This window comes from Camelus dromedarius, chromosome 11 (assembly GCF_036321535.1).
Source record: "Camelus dromedarius isolate mCamDro1 chromosome 11, mCamDro1.pat, whole genome shotgun sequence".
Lineage (NCBI taxonomy): Eukaryota > Metazoa > Chordata > Mammalia > Artiodactyla > Camelidae > Camelus > Camelus dromedarius.
In genome coordinates, this window is record NC_087446.1 from 166,825 (window position 1) to 193,608 (window position 26,784).

Sequence of the window (26,784 nt, forward strand, 5' to 3'; positions counted from 1 at the left end):
TTCCTTTTATCCTTTCTTCATCCTGTATTCTTAGGTGTGCTTCTGGTAAGTAGTATTTGTAGCCAGACTTTTATAAAAACCAGTCTCAGAATTTTCAACCTTTAATGGTGTTTTATTGTGATTAGTGATATGTTATAATTGGTTTTTCCCACCTTATTGTGCATTGTTGTGTCTTTCCCACATTATTGTGCATTGTGTCTTTCTCCCTTATTGTGCGTTGTTGTGTCTTTCCCACCTTATTGTGCGTTGTGTCTTTCCCACTTTATTGTGCGTTGTTGTGTCTTTCCCACATTATTGTGTGTTTTGGGGTCTTCTCCCTCCTTGGTGCTGCTTTTCTCCCTTCGGTCCTTCCGTTTGATTATCATGTTATCTTCATTCCCTTTCCCACAACTCCCATTGTTTTGGAAGTGACATGTTACATCATTTTCATAAATACACTTAGATTTTTAACATACATGATTAACAAAGTCTAAAGTTGATTAATATCTCTACCTTCCTTCCATGTATAGTAAGAATTTTAAATATTGTTGCTGCTCTGTAGAGCAGTGAACCATGTTTAGACTGAGTCACATGTCAACCGGCTCTTTACTCACTTTCCTTCTGGCTTGAATTTTCTTCTTCCTGCTGGTACACACTATGAAAAAAATTTTTTAATGAACGTCTGGTAGTGACAAATTCTTTGTCTTTGAAATATCTTGTGTCACCCTCATTCTTGAATGATAATTTAGCCAGTGCAGAATTCTAAATTGACAAGTTTTTTTTTTCTTCAATATTTTGAAGATTTTTCTTTCCATGTGCTTCATTCTGGGTAATTTTCCCATTTCTGACTTCCGTCTCACTAATTCTGTTCGAGTTGACTTTGCTGTTAATCCCATTCATAGAGGGCTTTTTTCTCATAGATTTTTAATTTCAATGACCATAGATTTTATTTCTACAAGCCTTATTTTGTATATTATCAAAGCTGCTTGCTCTTTCTTTATATTGTCTTTTTCTTTCTTATTTGATGCATTTTTAGATTTCTTCTGTCTTAAATCATTTCAAAAATACAAAATTTTTAATTCTAGTCAATAGTTTCTTTGTGTGGGAGCTTTTCGGTGGTCTAATCCTGCTCTTTGTGGTGCTCACCGACTGATCCATGGTGGATACTTTCTGTGAGAATTTTGTGACTTGGATTATGAATTCAGTTGGGCCTGTATTTCTATGGAAATCCTGGGCAGCCTTGATGTGTCCCTCAGAGGAGTGTGGCCTGCCCAGGACTTCTTGTATGTTATCTGTCTTGGCTTAGTGGTCCTGGGGACCACAAAGAACAGCATACTTTAGACTCCAAAGTTGTGCAGGACAGGCAGTGGTTACAACTTCATAGGGAGACTGCACCAGGGAGACCACCACAAAGCTTTATGAAAATTATTTAAATGAAAAAGAAATATATAATAAGAACTACGAAAATAGATTGCTCACCAGGTTTTTGAGCACTGCATGTCAGTCTAAGTGTATGACATGGACTAGCTCATTCAGTCATCACCAAATCCCTAAGCAAGACCATCTTTGTCCTTATTCAACCGATGAGGAAACAAAGCAAGCTAGAAGTAGCTTAACTTGCCAAAGTCACATGTCAGTGGAGGAACCAGGGTCTGACACATGGCAGTGAGCCTGTGGCCCAAGCAGGGCCAGTGAGAACCCTGCCCTGGCGCCTTCTCTTTCTCTGCCCCTGGCATACACAGGCAAGTGCAGCTCAGGAGCTACTGCTGACCCAGGCTCCAGCCTCAGGAAGAAAGTAGCCCAGAGAGGAGTGCAGATACCAGAGACAAGGAGGGATCTGAAGAGGCTGAGCCCCAGCTTGTCCCTGAAATCTGCCTTTCTTGCATTTGGTTTTAAGAGCCAGTAAGTTTCCCTTCTAGGTTGAAAGTCCATGTAAAAGAGAGGTGGAAGGGCTGGCCTGGATTGGACTCCCTGCTCAACCACCAGATGCCCTGGTGGCCTGGGAAAGCTGCCTGGCTTCCCTGTGTCTCCGCATGAGCTCTGGAAGTTGGGGACAATAGTAGCCCTCTTGCAGGCCCCATGCCAGGCACCTGCCTTCAGGGGCTGACACGCTGGCTCCTGTCCCCCTGGGCCATTGTGCAGGCTGGTTGAGATACATGGATGTGAAATGCTCACCAAGTGCCTGGTACATAGTAAACACATTTTTACTATAATCATAAAGCTGGTTCAAATTTGGTTTCTGTCCTCTCAACCAAAGGAGTGAGTTCTAATGTGCATTTATTCCCATTTGGTGGCAAAACTTAGAGCCATGTTAAGGGTGGCTGAGCTTTGTTGTATGTTCTTAGAAAGAGCATTAGACTTAAAGTATTATTTTAACAGTGAAATTAAAAGGGAGAAATACATGCCTGGTTAATTTCACATCTAGTCTTCCCCTTACCTTTCGGTTCAAGACTGGGAGTTTTGCCCATGTGTTCACCTCTCCTTGTTCCCAAAGATCACTGACAGTTTAAGAACTATGTGAAGTTTTTTTTTTATTATGATAAAAAAAATACATAGCATAAATTTTACCATCTTAACCATTTTTAAGTGCAGAATACATTAGTGTTAAAAAGAACAAAGTGTATTTTTTTTCTTGTTATGAAACCTTTTTTTTCAATGTGTATTTTTGTTGAGGGGGAGGAAATTAGGGTTTTTTTTATTTATTTATTTATTTTTAATGATGGTGCTGGGGATTGAACCCAGGACCTTGTGCATGCTAGGCACTCACTCTACCACTGAGCTATACCCTCCCTCCAATGTGTATTTTTAAATAATGAATCCACCCTAGTGCTGGAAGACAGACACATGGATTGTGAATGGAATCTCAGGAAGACATGATGCAGACGGATCAGAATATGGAAAAGACAATAAAAACTGAAGAGTCGGCTGCACAGCCAGAATGGCATGAAGACTGCTGGGGCAGGGGGCAGCCGGGCACGGGGGACCCTGCTAAAGTGAGGTGGGGTCAGAGAACTGCTCCCCTCCCTAAATGTAGTGAGGTGAGGGCCTGGAGAGAGCGCTGGGCCAGAGAAGCAGTGGAGCTGTCAGTACAGGGAGGGGCTTCACTGTTTTTAAGGTAATTCCTAGCCCCTCCTCCTCAGCTTCCTCAGTGACAGCGGATCCCTGGCCTGCTTTCTGCCAGAGTCCCCTTCCACCTGCCTGCCTCCACCCACCACTCTGAAGAGAAGCCCTGCTAGGAGTAAATCCCACTCAGTTCCTTCTTTCTGTTCTCAGTAGTATTCCATTTTATGAAAATACCACATTTTTCTTATCAGTTCATCTGTTGATATGCATATTTGGGTTGTTTCTAGTTTGGGACAATTATGAGTAAAACTGCTATGAGTATTTTTGTTAACTTTTTAAGAAATTGGCAAGCAGTTTTCCAGAATGGTAGTACCGTTTTACACTCCATCTTTTTCTATTTCTTCCACATCCTTGCCAACACTTGGTATTTCCTGGCTTTTTAATTTTTAGCCGTTTTTGTGGATGTGTAGTGGTATCTCTGTGTGTTTAAATTTGCATTTCTCTAATGACTAATATTAAGCCTCTTTTCATGTGCTTATTAGCTATTCACATGTCTTTTGTGAAGTGTGTGTTCAAGTCTATTGCCCATTTTTTTTAAAATTTGCCTAATTGAAATTTAGGAGCTCTTCATATATTCCGGGAACAAATTTTTTGGTAAAATGTGTGTATTGCAAAATTTCTCTAATTTTGTGGCTTGCCTTTCACCTTTGTAACAGCTTCGTTCAAAAAACAAAAGCTTTTCATTATTACAGAGTCCATTGATTTTTTTTCTTTTATCATTTATATTCTTTGTCTTATCTAAGAAATCTTTGCCTACTACAAGGTCATAAAACTTTTCTGTGTTTTCCACTAGAAGTTGTAGTTTTAACTTTTACATTTAGTTCTATGATTATTTTCAAGTTAATTTTTGTTTGTGGTGTCTAGAAAAAGTTGATGTCTGTATTTTCTCTTTTGGGGTGTCCTGTTGTTTCATGCCATTTTAGATTATTTAAAAAAATTTTTTTTACTGTGGTACAATGTATATAACATAAAATGTACTATGTTGACCATTTTAAGTGTCTAGTTCTGTGGCATTAAGTACACTTACATCGTGCAGCCATCACCACTTCTCCAGAGCTTTCTCATCATCCTGTTTGGAAGCTCTGTGCCCATTAAACGGTAACTGTCCACCTCGCCTCCCCTAGCCCCTGGGAACCACTATCTACTTTCTGTCTCTACGTATTTTAGGGACCTCCCAAAACCATTTTTGGAAAGGTTTCCCTTTCCCGCTGAATTGCCTTTGCACATTTGTTGAAAATCAGTTGACCACATAATATGTGGGTCTATTTTTGAATTCTCTATTCTTTTCCTTTAATCTATATTTATGTACTTTCCCCAATACCATACAATCTTAATTTCTATAACTCTGTATTATCTTGAAATCAGATAGTGTAAGTCCTGCAACTTTGTTCTTTTTAAATTTTGTTAGCTATTCTAGGTCATTTTTATTTCTGTATGTATGTTTTAGAATCAGCTTGTCAGTTTCTACAAAAATTAAAAACCCGCTGAGAATTTGATTGGTATTACATTGAGTCTATAATATATTTAGAGAGAATGGACATCTTAACCAAACTGGATCTTCTAATGTTTGAATGTGACATTTCTCCTCATTTATTTTGGTCTTCCTTAATTATCTCAGCAAGGCTTAATGTTTTCAGTGTTGTGTTCATACACATTTTTGTTAAATTTGTTCCTGAGGAGTTTGTTATTTCACATTATTACAAATGAACTTTTTTTTAATTTCATGTTATAATTGTTTACTGCTAGTGTACAAAAATGCAACCAATTTTGTGGCCTATAATTGTGTTAAATTCACTTAGTTCTAGCAGTATTTTTTAGGTTACTTAGGATTTTTTACTAAATAATCAGGTAATCAGTAAATAGCAAAATACTTTCTTCTTTTGAATTTTTATGCCTTTTGTTTTTCTTGCCTTGTTGCAGTGGCTAGGCCCACCAGCGCAGTGTCACATAGCAGTGGTAGGAGCAGGCATTCTTGCTTTGCTCTCAGTCATGGGGGGAAATATTTGATATTTCTCTAAGTATAATGTTATCTGAAGGTTTTTTGCAGATACCCTTTATTAGATTTAGGAAGTTACCTTCTAGTCCTTGTCCATAGAGAGTTTTTCATTATGAACAAATGTCTAACCCTCTTTAGGAACATTTTTGATATCTTACCCAATAACTGCTTACATCCTATTGGCCAGAACTAGGTCTGGCTGCAAGTAAAGCTAGAAAATGTTCTTCCTTAGGTAAGCACATTACTGCCCCCTAGAAAATCTGGGCTTTGTTGAGAGGAAGAAGGCATGATGGATGTCAGAATAGGCAACTAGCTCCCCTAGGAACACAATACTAGATTAATGATTATTTACACTCCACATGTTAAGTTTGCTGTTCTGTTGTCATCTGGGTTCTATTGTTGCCACCAAAATAAATGCTGTTTTTAATTGTTATTCTTTCTTTAGGTAATCTGTTCTTTCTGGTCACTTTTAAGACTTTGTGTTTGATAGTATCCGATTTCAACATGATGTGCCTAGGTGTTCTTTTTTTAGTTCTAGTTGTCCTGTTTGGGATTTGTTGTGACTCCTGAACCTAAGGAGTTACGTCTTTCATTGAATCAGAAACTTCGCTGCTATTATCTTTTTAAATATGATATTTCCTTAGTATCTTCTGTTAAAAATATGTTGGGCCTCAAGGGTGACCCTTGAAAACATGTGAGGGGAAATAAGCCATTCACAAAAGGACAAACATTATATGACTCTACTTGTATGAGGTACCTAGAATAGGCAAATTCACAGACACAGAAAGCAGAACACAGGTTACCAAGGGCTGGGAGGAGGAGAGAACAAGTGGTTGTTGTTAATGGGTACAGAGTTTCTGTTTGGAATTATGAAAAAGTTCTAGAAATGAATAGTGCCGTTGGTTCCACAACATTGTGAGTATATTTAATTAAAAATGTAAATAGTGAAAAATTTTTAAGATTAAACTTTTTAAAAATATATCAGACCTTCTCATTCTAACTTCTGTAAAATGTTCTCATCTCCTAGTCTATCTATTTTGTATTCTGGGTAATTTCTTCAGACCCATATTCTAGTTTAGTAATTCTCAACTGTGTCTAGTTTGCTATTAACCTGTCCATTGGAATTTCAATTACTCTATTTTTCATTCCTAAAGTTACATTTTGTTCCTTTTAAATCTATCAGATTCTGTCCTTCTTTTTTCTGATGCTTTCTAGTTGTTTCTCATTCCTTGTTCAGGTTTCCAATTGCATCTTTCATCTCTATGACCATTTTTAGCATGCTTACATGTTTTGTGATTTTTAGATTATGATCACAGGTTTGGTTAATCCAGTCTATGGGAATCTGGGAGATTGAGTTGAGGCTGAACTCCTCCAGAGGTGATATGCATTTGCTTCTGCTAGGTGCCCCAATGCTGCCAACCTATAACCACTTCAACTCAATTCCAAACCACTGAGGTGGTATATATTTAAAATCCACTCCCATTTGAAGGTAAGTCTATACTTACGAATTCTGAAGGGAGGTTTGATTTCTGTCTTGTGGTAAGGTTGTTATAAAATCTCTCATTTCTCTTTCCTGGAAAGCAGATTTTTTTTTTCCCCAGTGTTTCTAGCCTTTCATTGAAATTATGGGTCTTTTAAAATCCTGATTTTATGTGGGAATCAATTCCAACTTCTTATATTGCCTGGGCCCAAGTCCCCATCTCTGGCCTCCTAAGCATCGTAAAAACCCAAAGCTTTAAGTTCCTGGTATTCAGAATGTCCCTAAAATCACACTTGCTTACCCAGGTGCTTTTAGTTTCCACTTACTAAATTTTCGTCAGCATTTCCAAGTGTTTTGCAATAGAGGAGTTTTAGATTATATTGTTGGAAGTTTGTTTTTCTTATTCAGCTACAGCAGTCAGAGCATCGAAGTATTTAATGATTGTTTGCTGGACAGCTATTAAATGAATGCATAAACAAACAGAAGGAGATCCTGCATTTTTAAATGTTTATTACACTTACACACACACACCAGATTGTGAAGGTAAGGTGCTAAGAATACAGCAGTAATCAAATGGGTCCCACATGGTCAATCACATCCTCTCACTCAGTGAGAACTTCAACAACTTGATCACAGGTTGTCTGCTCACCCCAAGTTCTGACATCATCCCTGTCTCTCCAAGTAACCCCTCACACCATGGCCTCCTTGTTCCTCCACCTCTCATCTCACTGACTGTGAAAGCTAGGGTTTGAGTGTAGATTACAGGCCCATGTATGTCTAGTTTGAGCAGAAAAGGATTTAGTATGTGGAATTAGTGCCTGCAGTCATTGGATGTACTGAAACATCCAGCCTGAGCTCCTAGAAGTACACACTCCTCCGACATCACAGTAGAACTGGTCCCCTGGGGATTTCCTCTTTTTGCCACAGTCAGCAAACTGAGGTATCAGGAGGCTGATATCCCAGCAGACGACACCTCTGAGTCAAGGCCTGTGTTTTCCAGCCCCTTTTGCATCTAGGTAGGGCCGTGGCAGAGAATGTGGAGTTGGTCTGGGTAGAAACGATATGTGCCACTCCTAGGCCTGACCCATAAATACCTCCTGCTCAATCCTGCATGCTGTCTCTTCACCCTTCTGCTGGCTGGAGGCAGGCATCTAGGATGACCCTAAATCCACATGTCAAAAATGGTAGGGGTCCCTAAATGATTATGTGGAACAGAGATTCCCCCCACTCCTGCCTTTGTTGCAAACTGGACTTTCTGTGAGCAGGAAATAAATGTCTTGTGTTATTAAGTTACTGAGATTTGGGGGTTGATCTGTCAAAGTAGCTGGTGTTCCCTTGACCGATACAGGGGGCGAACTCCAGTAGCCTCCATCGGGCTTCCCACCTTCAGAGTCCTTGCATGGATCCACAGGTAATGTTACATTGGCCAGCTGCTCAATATATCTATTCAAATAGATATTTTGGCTTGAGAACCAGGGAAATTGATGCAAGATAAATTCACATAACCACTATATCCATTGTGAGATAACCTGAGGCCCAAAATGTATGTCTCATCTAATCTCCAAAGCCCCCCTCTGATTAGTGGACTATGGGGGCATCGGAATATCTGGGAAGTAGCATTAGCTCAGAGCCAGTGCTCAGCAGTCCCTGAGAGCCTTCCCCTAGTGCACAGCCATCCTGGCCAAAGGCCATACCCTCCTCTGCAGGGGAAGCCAGGGAGAAGGTAGTACAGCCCTGGGTGATTCCGCCAGGTCTCTCCCTCTGGCAGAGGGCTCCGGGTCTGTGAGTGACTCATGTCCAGGAATTGGAAGAGAAGCTGCATTGTGAGTCAAGTCTGGGCCACGTTGCTGAGACCCAGGGTCTTTCCACCACCACCCCTGCCTCCACTAGTGCTGTCTCCTGTTTTTGTCTGGGAGGGTGACTCCGTGGCCAATGAGCCAAAAATCCCTGAGGCCACACTATTCTCGCTGACCATGATGGCGACAATACCAGCTTGGCCACATGGCCTCTGCCATCCCAGTATCCTTTCATTCCATTTAACTTCCACCCTGCAATGCCAGCTCCCCAGAGCCTTTCAACGGTATTGCTGCTTCCTTCCTGACTCCAAAATACACCTCTTAATAGCTTGATAGGGTCCCCCAGGCCCTGGCAGAGGACAGTTAGGGGACAACTGAGCAGATCAAGCACAATACACTCCTATCTCTCTCTGTCCTGGGATGACTTTTTCTCCATTAAACCAAGGAGTTTCCAGCATCTTGGCTTCATTCACACGGGCTGTCATGAGCCCTGGTTTTAATTACCAGAGCATAGACAACACCATCATTGCCCCTCAGATCCAGAACCTATGCTCACTGTCAGTTTTGCCTGATTTGGAATAGGTTTCCTCTAGTATCCAGCAGACAGGAGTCATGGCTGCTGAGGGAAAGGAGGGCAGAGCAGACCCAAGGGGTGGGGTGGGGGGCTGCACGAATGGCCTCCAGTGTCCTGGGTTCCCACGTCGGCCAGCCCCAGGAACCACTGCAGAATTCCTTCACGTGGGCCAAGTGTTCACCCACCACACCCAGCCCACGCAGGCCCGGGAGAGGGAGGCCACTTCCTTGTCCTGGGTTCAGAAAGACAAGACCCGCAACGCTCGTTGCAAGGCCCCCCTCATAACTGTGGGTGTTAGTTCCAAATTAGCACTGTCCCAGGCAACCAGAGCGGCTTTCCGCACCCTGGCAGGCTGCCTCCCACCAGGGCTCTGTCCCAAGCTGACCCTCCTGCCGGCTCCCGCAGCAATGCTAAGAAAGACTCACATCTCCGAAAGACTCAAACGCCTGCAGAGCTTGGCTTTGAACAAACATAGCTGGCAGCACACCCTCTACCCCCACCCAGAGGTCAGGGCTGGGCTGGCTCTGCTGTCCTGTGTGAACACACCTGAGCAGCCTCCAGGGACTGCAGGGGAAAGTGCCAGCCATTTGCATAACATTACAACCACAGGCAGGCTCTTCCAGAGAATAAGGGCAGGTCCTCTGCTGCCTGGGATAGCTCCCAGCTTGCGCTGAAAGGGAAGAAAGTGCTTTTGGTTGATTCCTTTTAAACTCAAATTCACAGCACCGACCAGCTGTGAAAGCTCCAATTACAGGTGATTCAAAGATTTCTGGGCCACAGAAAAACTTTCTGTCCCGGCCACCCACACACACAGCACACACAGGCCCAGAAACCACACTGGAACGTGACATCAAGGGATGGCTCAGCCCCTTCTATTCCCCATGAGGTCAGCAAGGAGCCTCAAACCCAGCCCCATCTCTGGGAGTCCCTGCCCTTCACATTTTGCTCCCCAACACCACCCCTTGCCTCGCGCATTCATGTTTCATTGGGAAAATGCCAGCTCCCCAGCCAGGGCTGGGCTTCAGTGGAAACTGTGTCCCGGCCCCCACCCCGGACCCCAGAGGCCTTTCCAGGGCCCTGTTCACTCTCCCCCGGCTCCAGGGTCGGTAACCATGGGAAGACCTCCCCAACCAGCAGCCCACATCCTGCCCTTCCTGAGGTCAGACCTTGTAGGGGAGCCTGAGGCTAGAGAGCTGCCTTGGGGAGGGTTCCCTGGGGGAGAGGTGCTCTGTGGGAGCGCTGACCTTGCGGCTGTCAGCTACACTGAGTAAAATGCCCACCTAAGAACCTTCTGGGGGGAGTTCTCTTACTTTGAAACAGGTAAGCTGGGGACCAAAAAGGTGAAGTCATCCACCCAAGGCTGCCCAGCTTCGGAGCCGGGCCGTGGTCATCTCTTTTTATGGGTTCTACCGTTGTTGTAAACGAGAGGCAGACCAGACCTCAGAAGCCCCCATCCCGCAGCACACACACACCCACCCCCACCACACACACACACACACATCCCTCATCACATCACTCACACGCACATCACGCACACACACACCCTGACACACAAACAGACACACACATGCACGGAAAGGAAAGAGTTGGAAAGAATTTTCGGTGTCACGTTTCAAGAAAAGCACCAAAGGTACTCTGAAGGAAAAGCCAGCAGCCCGCGGGCTCCACAGTTTTCGTTTTGATTTGCTCGTTCAACACTCTGCGGGACCAGGTGCCTTATGGAACAGTCCGCGCGCCGAGCGCGAACGCCAGGAGCCGGCCTGCGCGCACCTCCCACGCCGCCCGGCACTGGCGCCAACGGTCTCGGGGCGCAACCGGGGCCGAGCGCGCGCAGCACCTGGCCGCCCCCGCCCGCGGCGACCCCGCCCCAACCCCCGGGCCCGGGCAGGCCTGGCCACGCCCCGCAGGCCCAGAGCCTTCCGCCAGACCAGCCCGGCCCTGCACCATGCCCTGCCCCTGGGCGGGCCGCGCGGGAGTCACGGGGTCAGGGGGCGGGTCCGGTCCGAGGCGGAAGCGCTGGCGGAGGGCTCTGCTGCCGGCTCCCCGCGCTCGCCCCTCCTTGGCCGTGAACTGCCCTTCGTCCTGCCTCGCGGGCCCCCGCGGGTAGTGTCCTGGGACTTCTGCCCCTGACCACGGGCTTGGGCCCAGACTTTTAGGTGAAGAGGATCAGATCTCCGCTCGAGATTCTGAAGATGTCTTGGTCCTTGAAGGTCTCCAGGGAGTTGGATCTCAGGCTGTGGGCTCCTGGATTCTGTTGAGGTCAAGGGTCCCCGAGTGCCGAGTTAGCTGAGACTTCAGGATAAGGAGTTGCCTCGGTCGGGGAAATATTTTGGTCTGGGGTCTCCGGGGTAGAGCTTGCTGGACCCAGTTTGCACTCCCTCCCGAGGGTCTCTTGTTACAGGGCTGTCTGTGCCGTGTGCCATGGTGACTCTGTGGACCCTCATTCTGGCCTCGGCCGCGGGCCTGGCTGCTGCCAGCCCACCTAACATCGTGCTGATCTTTGCTGATGACCTGGGCTATGGGGACTTGGGCTCCTATGGGCACCCCAGTTCCACTACCCCCAATCTGGACCAGCTGGCTGCAGGGGGTCTGCGGTTCACGGACTTCTACGTGCCTGTGTCTCTGTGCACACCCTCCCGGTGAGCAAGGGCCGGGAGCCCTCACCCCCGTCGCCCACCCCTGCCCACCTGGTTCTTCCTAGATTCACTCCCCGTTACAGTGGGGAAGGCAGAGAGAGTCTGCCTCTCTCTAAGGAGTTCACCTTTCTCTGTCTTTGTCCTCTCTCCTCCTCCTCCTTGTGTCTCTCAGTCAGTTTTGCTCTGTCTCACACATTCTGTGTCTTCTCCTGTAGGGCTGCCCTCCTGACCGGCCGACTCCCAGTTCGGATGGGCCTGTACCCTGGAGTTCTGGAGCCTGGCTCCCGAGGGGGCCTGCCTTTGGAGGAGGTGACCCTGGCTGAGGTCCTGGCTGCCCGGGGCTACCTCACAGGGATGGTCGGCAAGTGGCACCTTGGGGTGGGGCCTGAGGGGGCCTTTCTGCCCCCCCACCAGGGCTTCCATCGATTCCTGGGCATCCCATACTCCCATGACCAGGTAGGAACCACTAGGGCCCTTCCCTTGACCCCACAGCCCCACCCCACAGCCCAGACCCCTGAAGGAGCTGCTCCCCCAGGGCCCTTGCCAGAACCTGACCTGCTTCCCTCCGGCTACCCCCTGCGATGGCAGCTGTGACCAGGGCCTGGTCCCTGTCCCGCTGTTGGCCAACCTTTCGGTGGAGGCACAGCCGCCTTGGTTGCCAGGACTGGAGGCCCACTACGTGGCCTTTGCCCGTGACCTCATGGCCGACGCCCAGCGCCAGGGACGCCCGTTCCTTCTGTACTACGCCTCCCACGTGAGTGACCCTGGCCCCGCCCTGGGCTGCCTGGGACCCTACCCGATGCTAACTCTAGTCTCCATCCCCAGCACACCCACTACCCCCAGTTCAGTGGGCAGAGCTTTTCTGGGCACTCAGGCCGAGGGCCATTTGGGGACTCCCTGATGGAGCTGGACGCTGCTGTGGGGGCCCTGATGACGGCTGTGGGGGACCTGGGACTGCTCGGAGAAACGCTGGTCTTCTTCACTGCAGACAATGGGTACTCCAGAGGGGGCAGAGGAAGGCTGGCTGATCCCGCCCTGGGCCCCAGGGTCTTCCTATCCTGACTGCTAGCCAAGGACGTAGCGGGAGAAGGGGGTTTCAAGAGATGCTGGCCACGTTATGGTAATGCACGGATGCGTGCGTGTGGGAGGCTGGGGGCCACGAGTACATGGAGGTGCTGGTTCTGGTAGGACAGAGAGGAGACAGGCACATGCTGGCCATTTCTGGGCAAACTGTGCAACTTTGAAGCCTGAGGCTGGGGTCACCCTGGGCTGCTCACTTGCTGACTATCCCCTTGTGTGTCCCAGACCTGAGACCATGCGGATGTCCCATGGTGGCTGCTCTGGCCTCCTCCGATGCGGAAAGGGAACCACTTTCGAGGGGGGTGTCCGAGAGCCTGCCTTGGCATTCTGGCCAGGCCACATCGCTCCCGGTCAGTCTTCAGGCCTTCTCATCCAGGACTCCTGGCCCCACCTCCCCTTCCCTGATGGAAACCGGAGTGACTTTACAGCCCTCTACCCCCAGGAGTGACCCACGAGCTGGCCAGCTCCCTGGACTTACTGCCCACCCTGGCAGCCCTGGCTGGGGCCCCACTGCCCAACGTCACCTTGGATGGCGTTGACCTCAGCCCCCTGCTGCTGGGCACAGGCAAGGTAGGGCCAGCAACCACAGGACCCCAGTCCCCTACCCTGCCCCCTGCCCACTTACCCTTCCCAGGAGTGAGTATGGGCAGCACTGAAGTCCCTGGGGCCAGGATGGACTCTCTGTTGAGCAACATCCAAGTGCCGCCGCCCCTGGGGTTCCTGCGGGGAGGCGGGGCAGACAGCCACTGCACATCCAGAGCCCGCGCAGAGCTGGTGTCTTTGGGTATGGGCAGACCCCCATGTTTGCACCTAGAGCCCTCGGCAGACCGTCTTCTTCTACCCGGCCTACCCAGACGAGGTCCGCGGGGTCTTTGCTGTGCGGAGCGGGAAGTACAAGGCACACTTCTTCACCCAGGGTAACTTCCTCTCCCTGAGCCCTGCTGGTGGCCCTCCTCTCCCCGAGCCCTGTGCACAGACGAGCCTCCCTCCCCAGGCTCTGTCCACAGCGACACCACTGCGGACCCTGCCTGCCACGCTTCTAGCCCTCTGACTGCTCATGAGCCCCCACTGCTCTTTGACCTGTCTGAGGACCCTGGTGAGAACTACAACCTTCTCGGGGGTGTGGCTGAGGTTGCCCCAGAGACCCTGCAGGCACTGAAGCAACTTCAGCTGCTCAAGGCCCAGTTTGATGCTGCTGTGACCTTCAGCCCCAGCCAGATAGCCCGGGGTGAGGACCCTGCCCTGCAGATCTGCTGTCAGCCCAGCTGCACCCCTAGGCCAACTTGCTGCCACTGCCCTGAGCCCCCACCCTGAGAGCCCTGGTAGAGGCCAGCCCAGGGCCCCTCACCCTGCCCAGGAATTGGTTCATTGGTGTGCTGTGGATGTGTGCAGGTGGTTTGTACCTGAGAGCTAATAACACCAGCTGACACTGGTCTGTGTGACAATTCATGTGATCCTTGTGCTAGCCCTGAGCTAGGTGCGGCTCTGCCTGTTACATGCGGGGAACCTGAGGCATGGAGAGGTCATGCGACCTGTCTGGGGTCACCCAGCAGTGAGAGTTTGGGCTGGAATTCTAACCCCGTCCCCCTGCTGATTGTTCGTGTCAGTGCAGAAAAGTGTGGTGGCAAGTGTGGGTATGTCCATTCCTGGGAGCAGTGCTAGGTGCTTCTAGTACCAGGAACAGGGGTTGGGGGTGGTGAGGGCAAGGTGGACAGCAGACCCCAAAGACACAAAGTGCCCATAAGAACCAGGTTTTCGTCGGGAAGAAGCGCAGGAACTGGACCACACTGGTTCTTATCAGAAAGCTGTCTGAAGGTGGGTGAAGAGATGCATGTTGTTTTGGGGGAGGGGCAGATAATTAGGTTTTATTTACTTATTTTTAGAGGAGGTACTAGGGATTGAATTCAGAACCTTGTATATGCTAAGCATGCGCTCTACCACTTGAGCTATACCCTCCCGCCACCTGAGATGCACATTCTGCATGGTGAAGTGGGCAGGGGGCCCTGCCAGCTCTGAGGAGGGCACGTCAGCAGCTCCTAAGGCCCCCCCCCCGGCACCCCTGCACCCCCTCCAAAGCTCTGCGTTTCCAAGGTACACACGCATTTCCAGTCTCCTGGCTTCACCCGCAGGAGCCAGCCTACACCCAGCAAAGTAATCTCTTGAAAACACATCAGGTTTGGCTCCATTCCTGCTCAAAACTGCAGACTTACCATCAAGCTCAGACTAGACCCCAGACTCCTTGGAGCGGCTACCATGCCCACCCCACACCCCTTCCCTCCTAGCCCTGGCAGCTGGCCTGGCTGCCGATTGTCAGGCCAAGGTGCTCATTGGCTCTGCCTAGGGCCTCCTGACTGCCCACCCACCTGCGTCTGCATGGCAAACATAGCCCTTGTGGGGTTACCCTGTGTGTGTGCCAATGTCAGATCACCTGCTCCCAGAGCAGCCGTCACACCCCACGTGCTCCCTCAGCATGGGTTGAATGAAAAGAGTGCTGTCTGGTCGCTCAAGACCCCGAAATGGGTATCCGCTCCTCATGGTTGACCAAACAGCTGTCCCCTTCCTACTAATGGACCCCTGCTTTTTCACTGATGTGCAGAGGCCCCTTGACCTCCAAGGTACAGCCTCTCCTAGTCCTAGGAGGGTAGTAGCCAGTCTGAGCCACAGTCCAGTGATTGGTCCAGGAGCAGCACGTGACCAAGGGTCCTGGTCAGTGAAAGATCGGGGCAGCCCACTGGATCCCTGGGTCCTCTTCAGCATTCATCCTCTGGTTGGTGAGGACGGTGCTGTGGCATCACTGGCCCTGACCAGACATCATGCAGCCAGAGTCTCCAGTTATGTACCCCCAGAGCTCACGATGTAAGGAAATAAACCAACCTGTTTAAGCCACTGCCATTGCATTGTCTTATTACTTGCAGCCAAAAGCATTCTTCCTGGAATGACTTGCAAAGGGCATGAGTATGTGTGCATGGGCTTCCTGAGTGAGCCTATGTGTCAGATACAGTGTGCTGAGGCCTCTTCTGTGACTCTCCCATTACTTCTAGTCTGGTTTGGAGACTAACCATACCCCAAATCCTGCTGTGTCTTGGAGCTGCCCCATAGGGCAGTGGTTTCCTTGGGGGCCTCTTCAGCACTGACACTGGCATAAGGGGAGACTGCCCCTTGCGGCCTGTAGCTGGTAGTTGCATCAAGGTGCCTTGGTTTCAGGATGAGGACAGAGAAGAACAGAAGCAGGTGCCTGATCTCTGCATCACATCCAACGATCATACACTCCAGCAAGAATGAAATGAATGCCCACGCTTAGGCACAACCTGCAGGCACCTTGTCCAGGTCTGTTGCGGATGGTGAGCATCACTGTATTCGTTCCACAGGCCTTTATTTACCACCGAAGGCTGTGCATAGTGCTGGGGCACAGGTCAGCAGAGGGGCCGCTTCCCTGCTCTCATGATGCTGAGTGTCTAGCATAGGAGGTTAGCATCAGCCCTGACCTCTCAGACTGCATGGAGTTCAGTGTGCTCATGACCTCTGCCTCTTGGGTTTGGCTAAGAGGGTATTGCCTGGGAAAGACAATAGGGAACTGCCAGGTCCTACAAAAGTTCTCTGTCTTGAAAGAGAGGTGGAAACATGGTGCACATGTATGTATAAAGCTGTCAAGCTACATACTTAAGATCTGTGCACTTTTTGATGCCATGTTTTTTTATACTTCAATAGAAATTAAAATTTAATCATGATTGTGTCAATTATATCTCAGTAAAACTGGAAGAAAAAAATTTAACCCTGATAAATGCCACAGAGGAAGAGTCCTTGGTCCTACAAAAGCATAATCATGGGGTGAGTGGGGGAGAGATCATTGAACCAGTCAATGCTGCTTCCCTTATGCTGAGACCTGAGGAGGGGCAATCATACCACCCTCTGCATGCAAGGTTCTCCTCTCCCCTTCCACTTTTGGTTTGGTTATGATGCTTTGAGAGCAGAAAAGCTTGTTCTCATTTTAGTGCTTTAGTGCGATACACCCTCCTCATGCGGGCCCTGGTGTGTATACACACTCCTACATTCGTGCACACGTGCCCGCAAACAGGCATATACACCTGACAGGCACATACACCTGACAGGCACACACACGTATTCATACACACACTTGCGGCTCCAAATGCTGTCTGCAGTGTCCCTTCTCTGCTGCTGTTGATTTAAAAAGCAGCCCTTCTGTGAGCCTAAGAACATCCACTCCCACCAAGCAACTTCCTCAAGGAGCCCCGTCTCCTCTGGAAGGAGCTACATGTGTTTGGAATGAACGGAACAGCACACTTGTCGGGGCAGTGGTTTCCCCTCAGGTGTGTAGGGAGGAAGAGGAGACATCCTGAGCCCCCCACCCCCACCCCCAGTGCCGCAGGGAGACGGTCCTCCCTCCCCTCCCTTCCCCTCCCCTCCCTTCCCTCCTGACTCTCCTCCCTGCTCAGGTGCTTGCGTCTCCCCTGAGTGACCAGAAGGGGGAGCAAAAGGAGCTGTTTCCATGGAATAAAATTCTCTTCTCCGGATATTTTTCATCACGAAAGTAACACGTCCTTGTTAGGGTGCCCTAGACAGGGTCTGCAGCTCATTCTGAGATGGGCCTCGCTACCAGGTGGGTGTGTGCTCACGAGAATCATACATTTTAACTCTGAGCGTTTAACTCAACCCTGGCCCTCATGGCACCTGGACAGTGCCTGTCCAGTGTCTGGAGAGTCCTGACCCCATCTTGGCCCCAGGCCTGGTGTTGTGGGCGGAGGGGAGCAGTAACAGAGGGGGAAGTGTATTTATTTGTGCCCCCAGCCTCCTCGGCTCCTTCGTGGGAAGACCCTTCCTCAGGTGGCTGCAGCCCTGGGGGCGGAAGCGTGGCCTCCTGCAGCACAAGCTGCGTCCTCCTTGGCAGCCTGGCTCCCCCCACAGCGAGCAGGAAGAGCCCAGTAGGGGAGCACTCGGGGCGGGTGTGGTCAGAGCGAGCTGACTCGTGACGGGCCTGAAGGGAGGGAGCAGTTTGGGTGTGGCGGGCCCAGGATTCCTCCCAAGAGTGGAAGCCTTTTCTCATCATTTTGCAAACACGACAGCAACGTGGAGTGAACGGCCGCTTTGATGTGGGGTCCAGGGCCTGCCCTCCCCAGGGGCACCTGCTTCCCTGTTGGGGATCATAGCCCCCCTCCAGCCTGGAGGGTCTGTTCCTATGCCTGTTCCTGCCCAGAGGTGGATCTTCAGGGGGTGGGGGCCCAGAGAGTGGGGGAGGGGCCAGCTCCACCACGAGGGAGTTGCTGCCACCCCCACCCACACCGTGCCGGAGCAGCCACATGCCTCTTTGTGCCTTCTTTTCCACCCGGGAGTCCCCAGCACCCTCCCAATACATTTCCTTTTAGCTAAGTTTCCCAGAGTTGGTTTCTATAGCTTGGTTGCGACCACAGAATGCTCACTGATACAGAAGGAGGTTAAAAACTAACCCCACTCTCCTGATCCCAGCAAATGTGGACTGGGGCTGGGAGGGATGGGACATCCCTGCCCTCCAGGGGACGGTGCTGCCACAGACAGGTTCAGTGTAATATGCTGTGTGTTTGGGGTGGAGGATGGGGGACTGGTTCCTGGAGACCCCGAGGCGCCGCCCTTAGGGGGTCCACCTGTGCCCATCCTGCTGCCCACTCTGGGCATGTGCCCTCCTGAACAACAAGACCCTCCTTTCCTTCGCCATCCCTGCCTGGGACACGTCACCTGCCCTGAGACACCTGCCATGTGAGCAGGATGGGGGTCACTGAGGAAGGACAGGGTGAGGTCCTAGTGGCTGGTGGGGCTGAGGCTGCTGGCTCCACTCCCCTCCCAGGAGCTGACCACAAGGGCAAGGCTGAGACACCTCGGGGCGGTCAGTGTCCTCTCGGTGTGAGCTCATGCAGGACCCCCAGGGGAGCACAGGGGCTCCTGCTCTCCAGGGCTAGGGTTCTGTCTGTCTCCAGGGTTAGGGCTGCCCCGTGCGATGAGCCAGTTCTGCAGAAGCAGGAGCCAGGCTACCTCCCGTAGGTTAGATGCCTTGGCTGGCTACTCTTATCTGCTCCCAATTTGCACAAAAGAAATAAGAAATAAAATCAAAGTTGTTCTTCTGTCATCAGCCCAAATGATGGCTGAGGCAGTTTTTAGGCTAAATTGTTTTATCTTCCTCCAGACAAAGCTCTATGTAGAAGAAGACTCCACTCACAGGTGTAAGGCGGAGGCACCCGGTGCAGCTGACAGGGTTCTGTCAGTGCTGACACAGGACAGAAACCAGGACTCGAGAAAAGGCCTGCCTGTATGCTGGGTTTTTTGACTATCCCATAAAACCCAACCCAGGCAGGAGATGGGGGGCACACCTGGGGAGAGACTCCATGCTATGCATCAACTCCTGTCCCACACACACCTCACACCTGCACACATCCCGCCACACCTGCGTTCACACCTGCAAACCAGGTGAGGTCAGCTCACAGTGGCTGTCTTGAGGGTGGGAGGCCTGGTACCATTGCTCTGCTCAGCACCAAGGCAATGTTCCTTCACGTCCCCCTTTGGGGTTGCCATGTACTTCCCCATCACCCTCACCCAGGGGGGCCCGGAACCCTGTTGGTGGGTTTGCTCACTGTGCCTCTTGCGAGGATGTCAGGATGGCTGCTCAGCTTTAAAGGGTCAGAAGCCTGGGTGGGTCCTCTGACCTTAGCTGCAGCTGACGGGGTGGTCCTTAGGGGACCTGCTTCTTCACTTTGCACTCAGCCCACACCTGAGCTGCTCTGAAGGGCAGGGGATGAACGCTCCTGGGGTGGCCCTTAGCCAGTGGGGGCCAGGAGCCAGTGGTAAATTTTTCTGCTCCTCAGCCTCTGGGAGGAATTCGCACCCTAGCTTCTCAGAAAAGCTCCCAGCCTCTGGGATGAGCCTCAGGCTGGCTTTTGCTCCCTCCCTGCTGCACTCCTGCCCACTCCTCACTCCAGCACACAGTGAGGCTTTTGCAAAACCAGCCGCCTGCCCCTCTGCTCTTGCACATCCTCCTGCCTGGAACTGAGCACAATGCTTGGAGTTACAGCAGCCCTCAGGCCATCATGAAGACAAAGACCACACACTCAGGATGCAGGATGCAGGGAGGAGCCTGTGGTCCTTGATGTCACCTTCTAGCAGCCACACCAGCCTCCAGACCTCCTGCCGCACAAGAAGCGCCCTGACTGATTAGACTGGTCTTAGAGCCGAATGCTTTGCACCACACCCATCGCAAGACTTACCGAACTGGCTGAAATGGTCCTACTGACGACCAGAAAGAATGGCACTCTCCACATACAGAATGTAAGCTCCGGGATACATGTATTTGTCTTACCTTATGATTATATTTTTGTATCTGTGATTATGTTTTTCCCCTTTTCTTGCCACTCAAACATTTTGCATCATGAATTTCTTGGTCTGTTTTCTCATAACTAGACTCCGTGCTGAGACCACCATTCTTTATTTTGTAATGATCTTGGCCACTTTGCCTTTATCTTTTTGCTTTAAATTCTTCCTTGATTCTCCCAATCTTTTTTCTGGCCTCAAACATAATAAAATCTAACCCACATATAGAAAGGAGACTGGAAAAAATACATCAAAATATTAGCAATAGTTGTCTTTAAGTTAAAAATACGTAAGGCTTTTTTACCTTTCTTTCTTTCTCCTGTAGTTTCCAAATTTTCTATAATGATCATGTCTACTCTTTATAGTGGAAAAATAATACTTAAGAAATAAAATAGAGAAATTCTACTTCACGTGGTGTTTATAAAAGTAACGAGCGCTTACTCACCGGAGTGCTGCCCTCAGCCTGACAGGTGAGCTCAGTGAAGTTTCTAGTAACCCTATGAGACAGGTATTTTTATAGTGGCCAAAATAACTTCTTTTGTTTGTGCTTAATTAATATATCTTTACTTTTTTATTTTTAGGTTTTCTGTGGCTGTTTCTATTTGCATTTGGAGGTCCCTAGTAAGCAACATATAATGCTTGAAACAATTAAGAACTGTTCATTGCAGAGAAAAAGGAAGAGAAACCCTCAGCCCCACCTCCAGCGACAATGGCTGAGCCTTTGTGTTCCCTTTCAGTCTTTCGTTTTATTTTGTTTTTTGACTTTTTTTTTATTGAAGTAGTCAGTTCACAATGTTGTGTCAACCTTTCAGTCTTTTTCAACATAGTTTCTAGCACAGATTCTGCATATTTTTTCCTTAACAGCATGACAAATATTTTCTGTATTATTGCTAAACATTTGTAAGCACACTTTTTCATATCTGCCCAATATTACAACTAGGTAAATATACCTTAATTTAGTTAACCCTAGTGGTCAATGTTTAGATTGTATTTATGCTTTCAACACCTTAAACAAGAACGTGTACAGAGCTTTTCATTTAGGATACTATCCTTGGCTGGATTTCCAGAACTCAGAGTCCTGGCATGGGAGGCTTACCAGGTGCTGCACCAGGCTCTGGGAGTATGAGGTCATTAGCCACGTCCTGCGCTCGGACTCACGGTCGGCAGCCTCTGCAGGGGGGCAGGCAGGGCCCAGGGCCCATGGCATCCAGAAGGACAGGAGGTCACACAGCAACATGCAGAGAAGAGTAGTGGATGCCCTCAGGAAGCCCAGTTTCCAAGGGCAGAAATGGGGTAGAGGGAAGACGGGGCTGGAGAGGGGCAGGGATGGGGCAGGCTGAAATTCAACAGGGAACCACAGCAGAATCTGAGGGCGAGGGGCCTGCTCAGGTTTCTGTTTAAAAATCCTGGTCTGGTTGCAGGTGCAGGTGGATTTGCAGACACAGGTGGAGGCAGGGAGCCTGGAGGAGGCTGTTTGTTGCATAAAGATCCAGGCAACAACTCAAGGTGGTTTGATCCAGGTAGAGGCAGGGAGGGGGACAGGCAGATGTAGGGGTGACGGGGTGGGGATGAAGGTGACAGCAGGGGGCAGTCTAGGGTGACTCCAGGACTCCAGCTCAGGAAAGTGGAAAAAAGCGTAAAACACAGAACACAGAATAGGGGCAGGTGGGGGAAAGGTTTACGTAAGTTCTGTGTCTGTGTTTTGTTCCTCTGCACCCCAGGGCCCTTGTGAGGGTCACTATATTTACGAAAACTCACAAAGCACCAGGCCAGTGGCTGGTCCAGGGAGTGCCACTGAAGGTGAGAGGCAGGCCACTGGGACCCTCGGCACAGGGAAGGTGAGTCCTCGGGGAGGAAGGAAGCCAGCGAGGGAGAGCCCAGGACAGAGCCAGAGTGGGGGTCTGGAGCGCAGCGCAGCTGGAGACCACGAGGTCTGAGAAAGAACATTCAGCGAGGTGCAGGAAGGGGCCAGAGAGGTGGAGGAAGTGGGCAGGTGTGGGGAGGCCCTACAGAGCAGGAGCTGTTCCAGGTGAAGGAAGCCCAAGCATGTCCAACAGCTGTCCTAAAGGGCCAGCAGGAAGGGAAAAGTCAATGATACAAAGAAGTGGGAAGATGAGTGGGGGAGGGACTGAGCCCAGCAGGGACTCAGGCTGGCTGAGCAAATGGCGCCTTCCCCGAGATGGGCCTGGGGGGCGTGGGGCATTCCCTCCGGACAGAGAGCAGAAGGCGAGTGTTGCAGCCGTGGGGTCGGAGGGCACGCCCCACGCCCAGCTGCAGAGAAGGTACAAGCTTCCAACAAACACATCCATGCCTCTTTCAATTTCAGTCAGTAGGAGCGTTCTCCCACAGATGCTCCACTTGGTCTTCTTGCCGCGTGGTTGCCACGTTCCCGGGTGCTGGCGTGCCGCTGGTCTGGAGCCCTGGCCTGAGCAGGGGCTTCCCAAATGCTGAAGGTGTGGGGCATTCACTGACTCCTAACGCTGTCACTGTACTTCCATTTGCTGGTTGCCCTTGACTAGAGCAGAGTGTGTGCTTTTTACAGACAGCAGTTTTCAGTCTTCAGGGAATGAATCTGTCTGAACTTGCAGCTGTTCACTCCTGTTTCGTAGCCTCACCTGTTGTCTTCCTGGTGTTGCTCTCATCCTGGGCTCAGGGTTAGGGGCCCAGGCCCACCCTCAGGAAGGCACTGACTGCATGCTGACCTCAGCACCTGAGAGCTGGGGCTCATTCAGGGACAGGAGAGCAGGAAAGCCCTTTCTCCAGGAGGTAGCATCTATAATCACCTAGGGCATAGTGAAAAATAGCCACCTTTTTTCCTCTGGCTTTCTGTGGAAAATTCGGAAAATTTCAGGCTTAAGATTGAAGCAGATTGACCCCTGCTGTCTCACACACACTCACAAGCGCGCACGTACAGTCATGAGCACGCACACCCTCAGACCCCCTTGCACACCCACTCCCGCACAGGTGGAAGGAACACACATCCCATGACCGCTTCTCTCTGGTCTCAGCTTCCTCGCTGACCAACCAAGAGCATTTGGGGAGAATTCCCGACATGGTTTTGGAGAGCACTGAAAGGGTGAACCTCCTCACGACTTGGTCCCCGTGCCATGGGCGGCACCTGGCCCTGCACCTGCTCCCCCAACCCCAGAAACAGCCAGGGTCACACCAAGCAGAGAGTTTATTGAGGTGCTGGACTGCGGGGAGTGTTTGCAGCGGCAAAGCAGGTGCTGGTGTGGCCGGGGCCCGGGGCACCTCCTCCTAGCAGCGTCTGGGGCTTGGGGTGAGCATCAGGAACGGCTCCTAGTCCCCCCAGGGCCCTTCTGAGGAACTCCTTCCCGCTTCCCCTGACCTCTGTGGGGGGCAGTATGGGGTCCCTCTCTTGGTTCCTATGGTCAAGGATGGGAAGATTCCTTGATATTCACTATAAAAATTAAAATTCCTTTATAAATCACAGGGGGAGAGTGGGAGGGGGGAATCACCTGGGAGCTTCCGCCACACACCCCTCCCAGTTCTGACCCCAAAGTAAAGAGCAGAGGGAGAGGGTTTGCAGGCACAGAGAGGGCAGAGACAGACAGGAGGAGAGAGGAGGGAGGCCAAGGGCAGACCAGGTGACACAGAGAGAGAATGGATCAGGGGAAGCGGAGGCGCAGGCTCCACTCTCCAGCAGCCCCGGGGGAGCAAGGAGAGTTCCCAGCACAGCCAGGAGACTCCCTGGACGTCAGATCCCACGTGCCCCCAGTCCAGTCCTTGCCAAAGCTGCGGTGGCCTATTGAGACACCTCCAGCCCCAGCTGCTCCCAGTAGCAGGACGGCTACTCCAGGTAGATGTCCTCGGTGGGGCAGGCATACTCCAGGTGCTCCTGGTAGTACTCCAGGAAGGCGCGGCTGGGGGAGAGAGAGTCCTCAGCCCCCAAAGCCCCCAAGCCCCCCAACCTGGGCCTGCCCACATCACCCCCCAGCTTCACTCAGCACTCCTGGCCCAGCAACCATGTCCACAGCACAGACCACTTCCCTTACCTTGGCCTCGATGCTGCCTTCCCACCCCCACCCTCACCCCCACCCCCACGGGCAATGCAACTGTGCTCTTTCCATCCCCAGGATCCCCCAATGCTCCTGCCCCAGTGTTCCAACTACCACCTTCCCAACCTTCCACCTCCATCACTCTCACCTGACCTTCCTCCTCTCCCACCTCCCCTGTCCCCAAGTCTCCCCAAACCTCATCCCCGCATCCTCCCAGCTTGCTCACCCCCCAGGTCACTGCTGCATGGGTTCTGCTCCCTGCCCCACCAGTCTAGCCATTGCTCGCACTGGCCCAACCCTAATCCTATACCTACCCTCCGGACCCACTCACCCCACACTTTGGGCCACGGGCCTCATCGACTCCTGGGAGACGAAGACGTGGCAGGCAAAGCGGCTCAGCAGCGGGTGTTTGGTGATGAAGCCAAAATAGCTGCAGGGGCGGCAGGGAGAGTTGGCACGGAGGGACGCCAAGGCGGACTCACACCTCAGCCCCCAGTGACTGGGGAGAAGAGGCAGGGACAGAGGGCTCGAGGAGAGAGCTGGGGTGAGGGAAATGTGAGGCTCATGGGATTTGAAGATTTGAGTCCCCCTTTTGGGTCCCTGTCCAAACACAGTGCTGGGCATCTGTGAAGAGTTAATGACCTACGTGAACTTCTCCACCACAGGGGTGTCCAGCTGCATCTTCCTTCTCCCCAGCTACTGCCACCCATCTCTGTGCCTCCCCTATCCTCGCCCTCCCCCGAGCCTGGACCACAGAGCCAGGCCTCTCCCCTGTCTTTTGGACACCACATCCTGGCTGACTCTTCCTTGTCATGTCACATGACACCATGAGCCTGCCCAGCCCCACCCCGGGCCCACCGTCCGGACTAAGCCTTGGCCCTCTACCCTAGCCCTCCATCCCTCAGAGCGGCAGCTATACAGAGGACCCCTCAAACCACCTCCCTTGTCAATGGAGAAGCCACCAAACAGGACTCTGACCCCGCTGAGGGTTGATATCACCGCCGGCCAGCAGACACAGCCCTCCTCACTCTCTTGCCACAACGTCCAGGTGACACATGTGCTGGCCTTGGCATCAGTCACAGGCCAGGCCCAGCAGCAGCTTGTCCTTCCCACATCCTGCCTCCCTTGAGGACCCACTTCTCCAAATACCACCGGGCACTTTGAGCCTCTGTGTGCCTCTGTCTCCCTCGCTGGGTAGCTCCTTCTCTCTCCTTCATCTGGGGCACTGGGATCCGTGCACAGGAGTCTGGCTGGGCACACAGTGGTCAGGCCTCTCCCCTTTCAGCCCAGTCTCTTCTCACTCTGTCTGGCTTCCTATTTGCTTCATGGCCAAAGTTACCCACCTGCTTGGAAACATTCCTCCCCCAAGGTCTCCTTTCCACATTCAGACCCACGTAACAACGGCCACGTCAGTCTCAATGCGTCTGCGATTGGATACTGTACCACCAGCCTGACCGGCCACTCACATACCTCTTCTCTTGGTATGTGGGTTCCTATCTTCCTAACACCCGGGTCACCCTTGATTCTCCCTCCAGGTCAGCCAATCAACCACATCCTATCGACCCAGGTCCTGCCTGCCCCTCCTCCTGAATGCCTGCAGGACGCAGCACCTGGGTCCTTCCACTCTGCCCAGCAGCCAGAGCCAGTTTGTCAACCTGTCATACTGCGACCCCACCATCAGTGGGATTAAGTACAAGCTCCCTGGAATAGTCAGGAGGGCACAGGCACCCCAGTGTCCTTCAAGCTTTATTCCAGCTGCTCCCCAAGACCCTAGTGTCCCTTGCCCACAGCTTTGGCTCAGCTGGCTCCCAGCCAGGAAGACCCACCCTATCACCTACTTGTCTTTCAAGGCTTGTAGAGTGCTCTTCAGTTGCCTCTTGAGTGGCCCCGCCACTGCAGCCCCATACAGACGTCCACCAGATCCCCTACAGGTACTTCCAGCACTACTTGTCTGTGTGTCTGTCTGATCCGTGTCTCCTGAGCCCAGCAGAGTGGGTGCCATGTGGGGGCTCAACTCATGGAGCTAAATGGGTGTGGGGGGTGGAAGGCGGGACTGTGTGCGGGCAGCCCTCGGGGACTATGGGGTGGCTCAGGCTCTCACCAGCTGTTGCGGGGGTGGCAGCCGCAGAACGAGATGTTTTTCATCTGGAAGAAGTGGCTGCAGTGTTGGAACTAGAAGGGGAGAGGCAGGAGTGCACCAGGTTAGGTGGAGTTGGCCCAGGGCCATTCCAGCCACCCCTGCCAGATGTCCCTCAGTCAGACCCTCCTGCCTTACACCCCCCAGCCTCCCCTGTCCTCAGGTCCTCACACTCCCACCTCGGGTCCTCCGCTTAGACTCAGCTTGACCCCCCGAAGAGAAATCTCAAGGTCACAGGAAGCAGGAGGACGTAGGTGGACTGTCAGTTTCCGGGCAGTGGCAATCTGGAGAAGAAGCCAGGGAAGAAGGGGGTCTCAAGGGCTTACAAGGATGTCTTTTCCTCCTGGGGGAACATTTTAGATTAGATCTGAAGACTTCTTGCACTGGCTCTGAAAGATGGGAGCGTGGTCTTGGCCATTCCTCAGTCCTGGGACAGCCTGCCTCACCTTCTTTCCATTCCTCCCACCGACCCAGGCCTCCTCACTGCATGTCTCTGGAGCTGAGTAGGGGCTTCCGGATACAGGGCTGTCTTGCACCCCTACTGCTCTCCTGCTCAGTCACAGGACCAGCAGATGGACAGCGCTCACTCAGTGTCCACTGTGTGAATCAGTGAA

General features: G+C 51.4%; 2 protein-coding genes across 6 annotated transcripts in view; one reads left to right on the top strand and one right to left on the bottom strand.

Annotated features, from left to right (window-relative positions):
• The first annotated feature begins 10,941 nt into the window (after nt 1-10,941).
• Nucleotides 10,942-14,097, top strand: ARSA (arylsulfatase A). 3 transcript variants are annotated; one of them, XM_010999981.3, is made up of 9 exons: nt 10,942-11,104; nt 11,350-11,587; nt 11,800-12,040; nt 12,120-12,338; nt 12,410-12,579; nt 12,890-13,014; nt 13,107-13,234; nt 13,479-13,581; nt 13,659-14,097. In XM_010999981.3, exons 2-9 carry the CDS (start codon nt 11,370-11,372, stop codon nt 13,976-13,978), a joined length of 1,524 nt encoding a protein of 507 aa, XP_010998283.2. In that variant the 5' UTR covers nt 10,942-11,104; nt 11,350-11,369; the 3' UTR covers nt 13,979-14,097. The 3 variants fall into 3 exon arrangements, with proteins under 3 accessions (XP_010998283.2, XP_031319442.2, XP_031319444.2); XM_031463582.2 differs by having other exon boundaries at nt 10,942-11,587; XM_031463584.2 differs by having other exon boundaries at nt 10,942-11,587; nt 13,459-13,581; nt 13,659-13,862.
• A 6,638-nt stretch (nt 14,098-20,735) lies between these two features.
• The window catches only part of MAPK8IP2 (mitogen-activated protein kinase 8 interacting protein 2), a 30,534-nt gene continuing 24,485 nt past the window's right edge, over nt 20,736-26,784 (bottom strand). For 2 of the 3 annotated variants that reach the window (XM_064491313.1, XM_031463576.2), the window contains 4 exons: nt 26,350-26,454; nt 26,135-26,205; nt 24,365-24,463; nt 20,738-23,898 (listed from right to left, as the gene is read on the bottom strand). In XM_064491313.1, the coding sequence (XP_064347383.1) occupies nt 23,826-23,898; nt 24,365-24,463; nt 26,135-26,205; nt 26,350-26,454 (348 nt within the window). In that variant the 3' untranslated portion in view covers nt 20,738-23,825. Of the gene's footprint in view, nt 23,899-24,364; nt 24,464-26,134; nt 26,206-26,349; nt 26,455-26,784 lie in introns of all 3 variants that reach the window. The other variant, XM_064491314.1, reaches the window with a different exon arrangement.

Coding starts and splice junctions, on each gene's coding strand:
- ARSA (XM_031463582.2), top strand. CDS start 11,370: ATGGTGACTCTGTGGACCCTCATTCTGGCCTCGGCCGCGGGCCTGGCT. Junction 12,339..12,409: donor TTCTGTACTACGCCTCCCAC/GTGAGTGACCCT, acceptor CTCCATCCCCAG/CACACCCACTACCCCCAGTT. Junction 13,582..13,658: donor GGCACACTTCTTCACCCAGG/GTAACTTCCTCT, acceptor CTCCCTCCCCAG/GCTCTGTCCACAGCGACACC.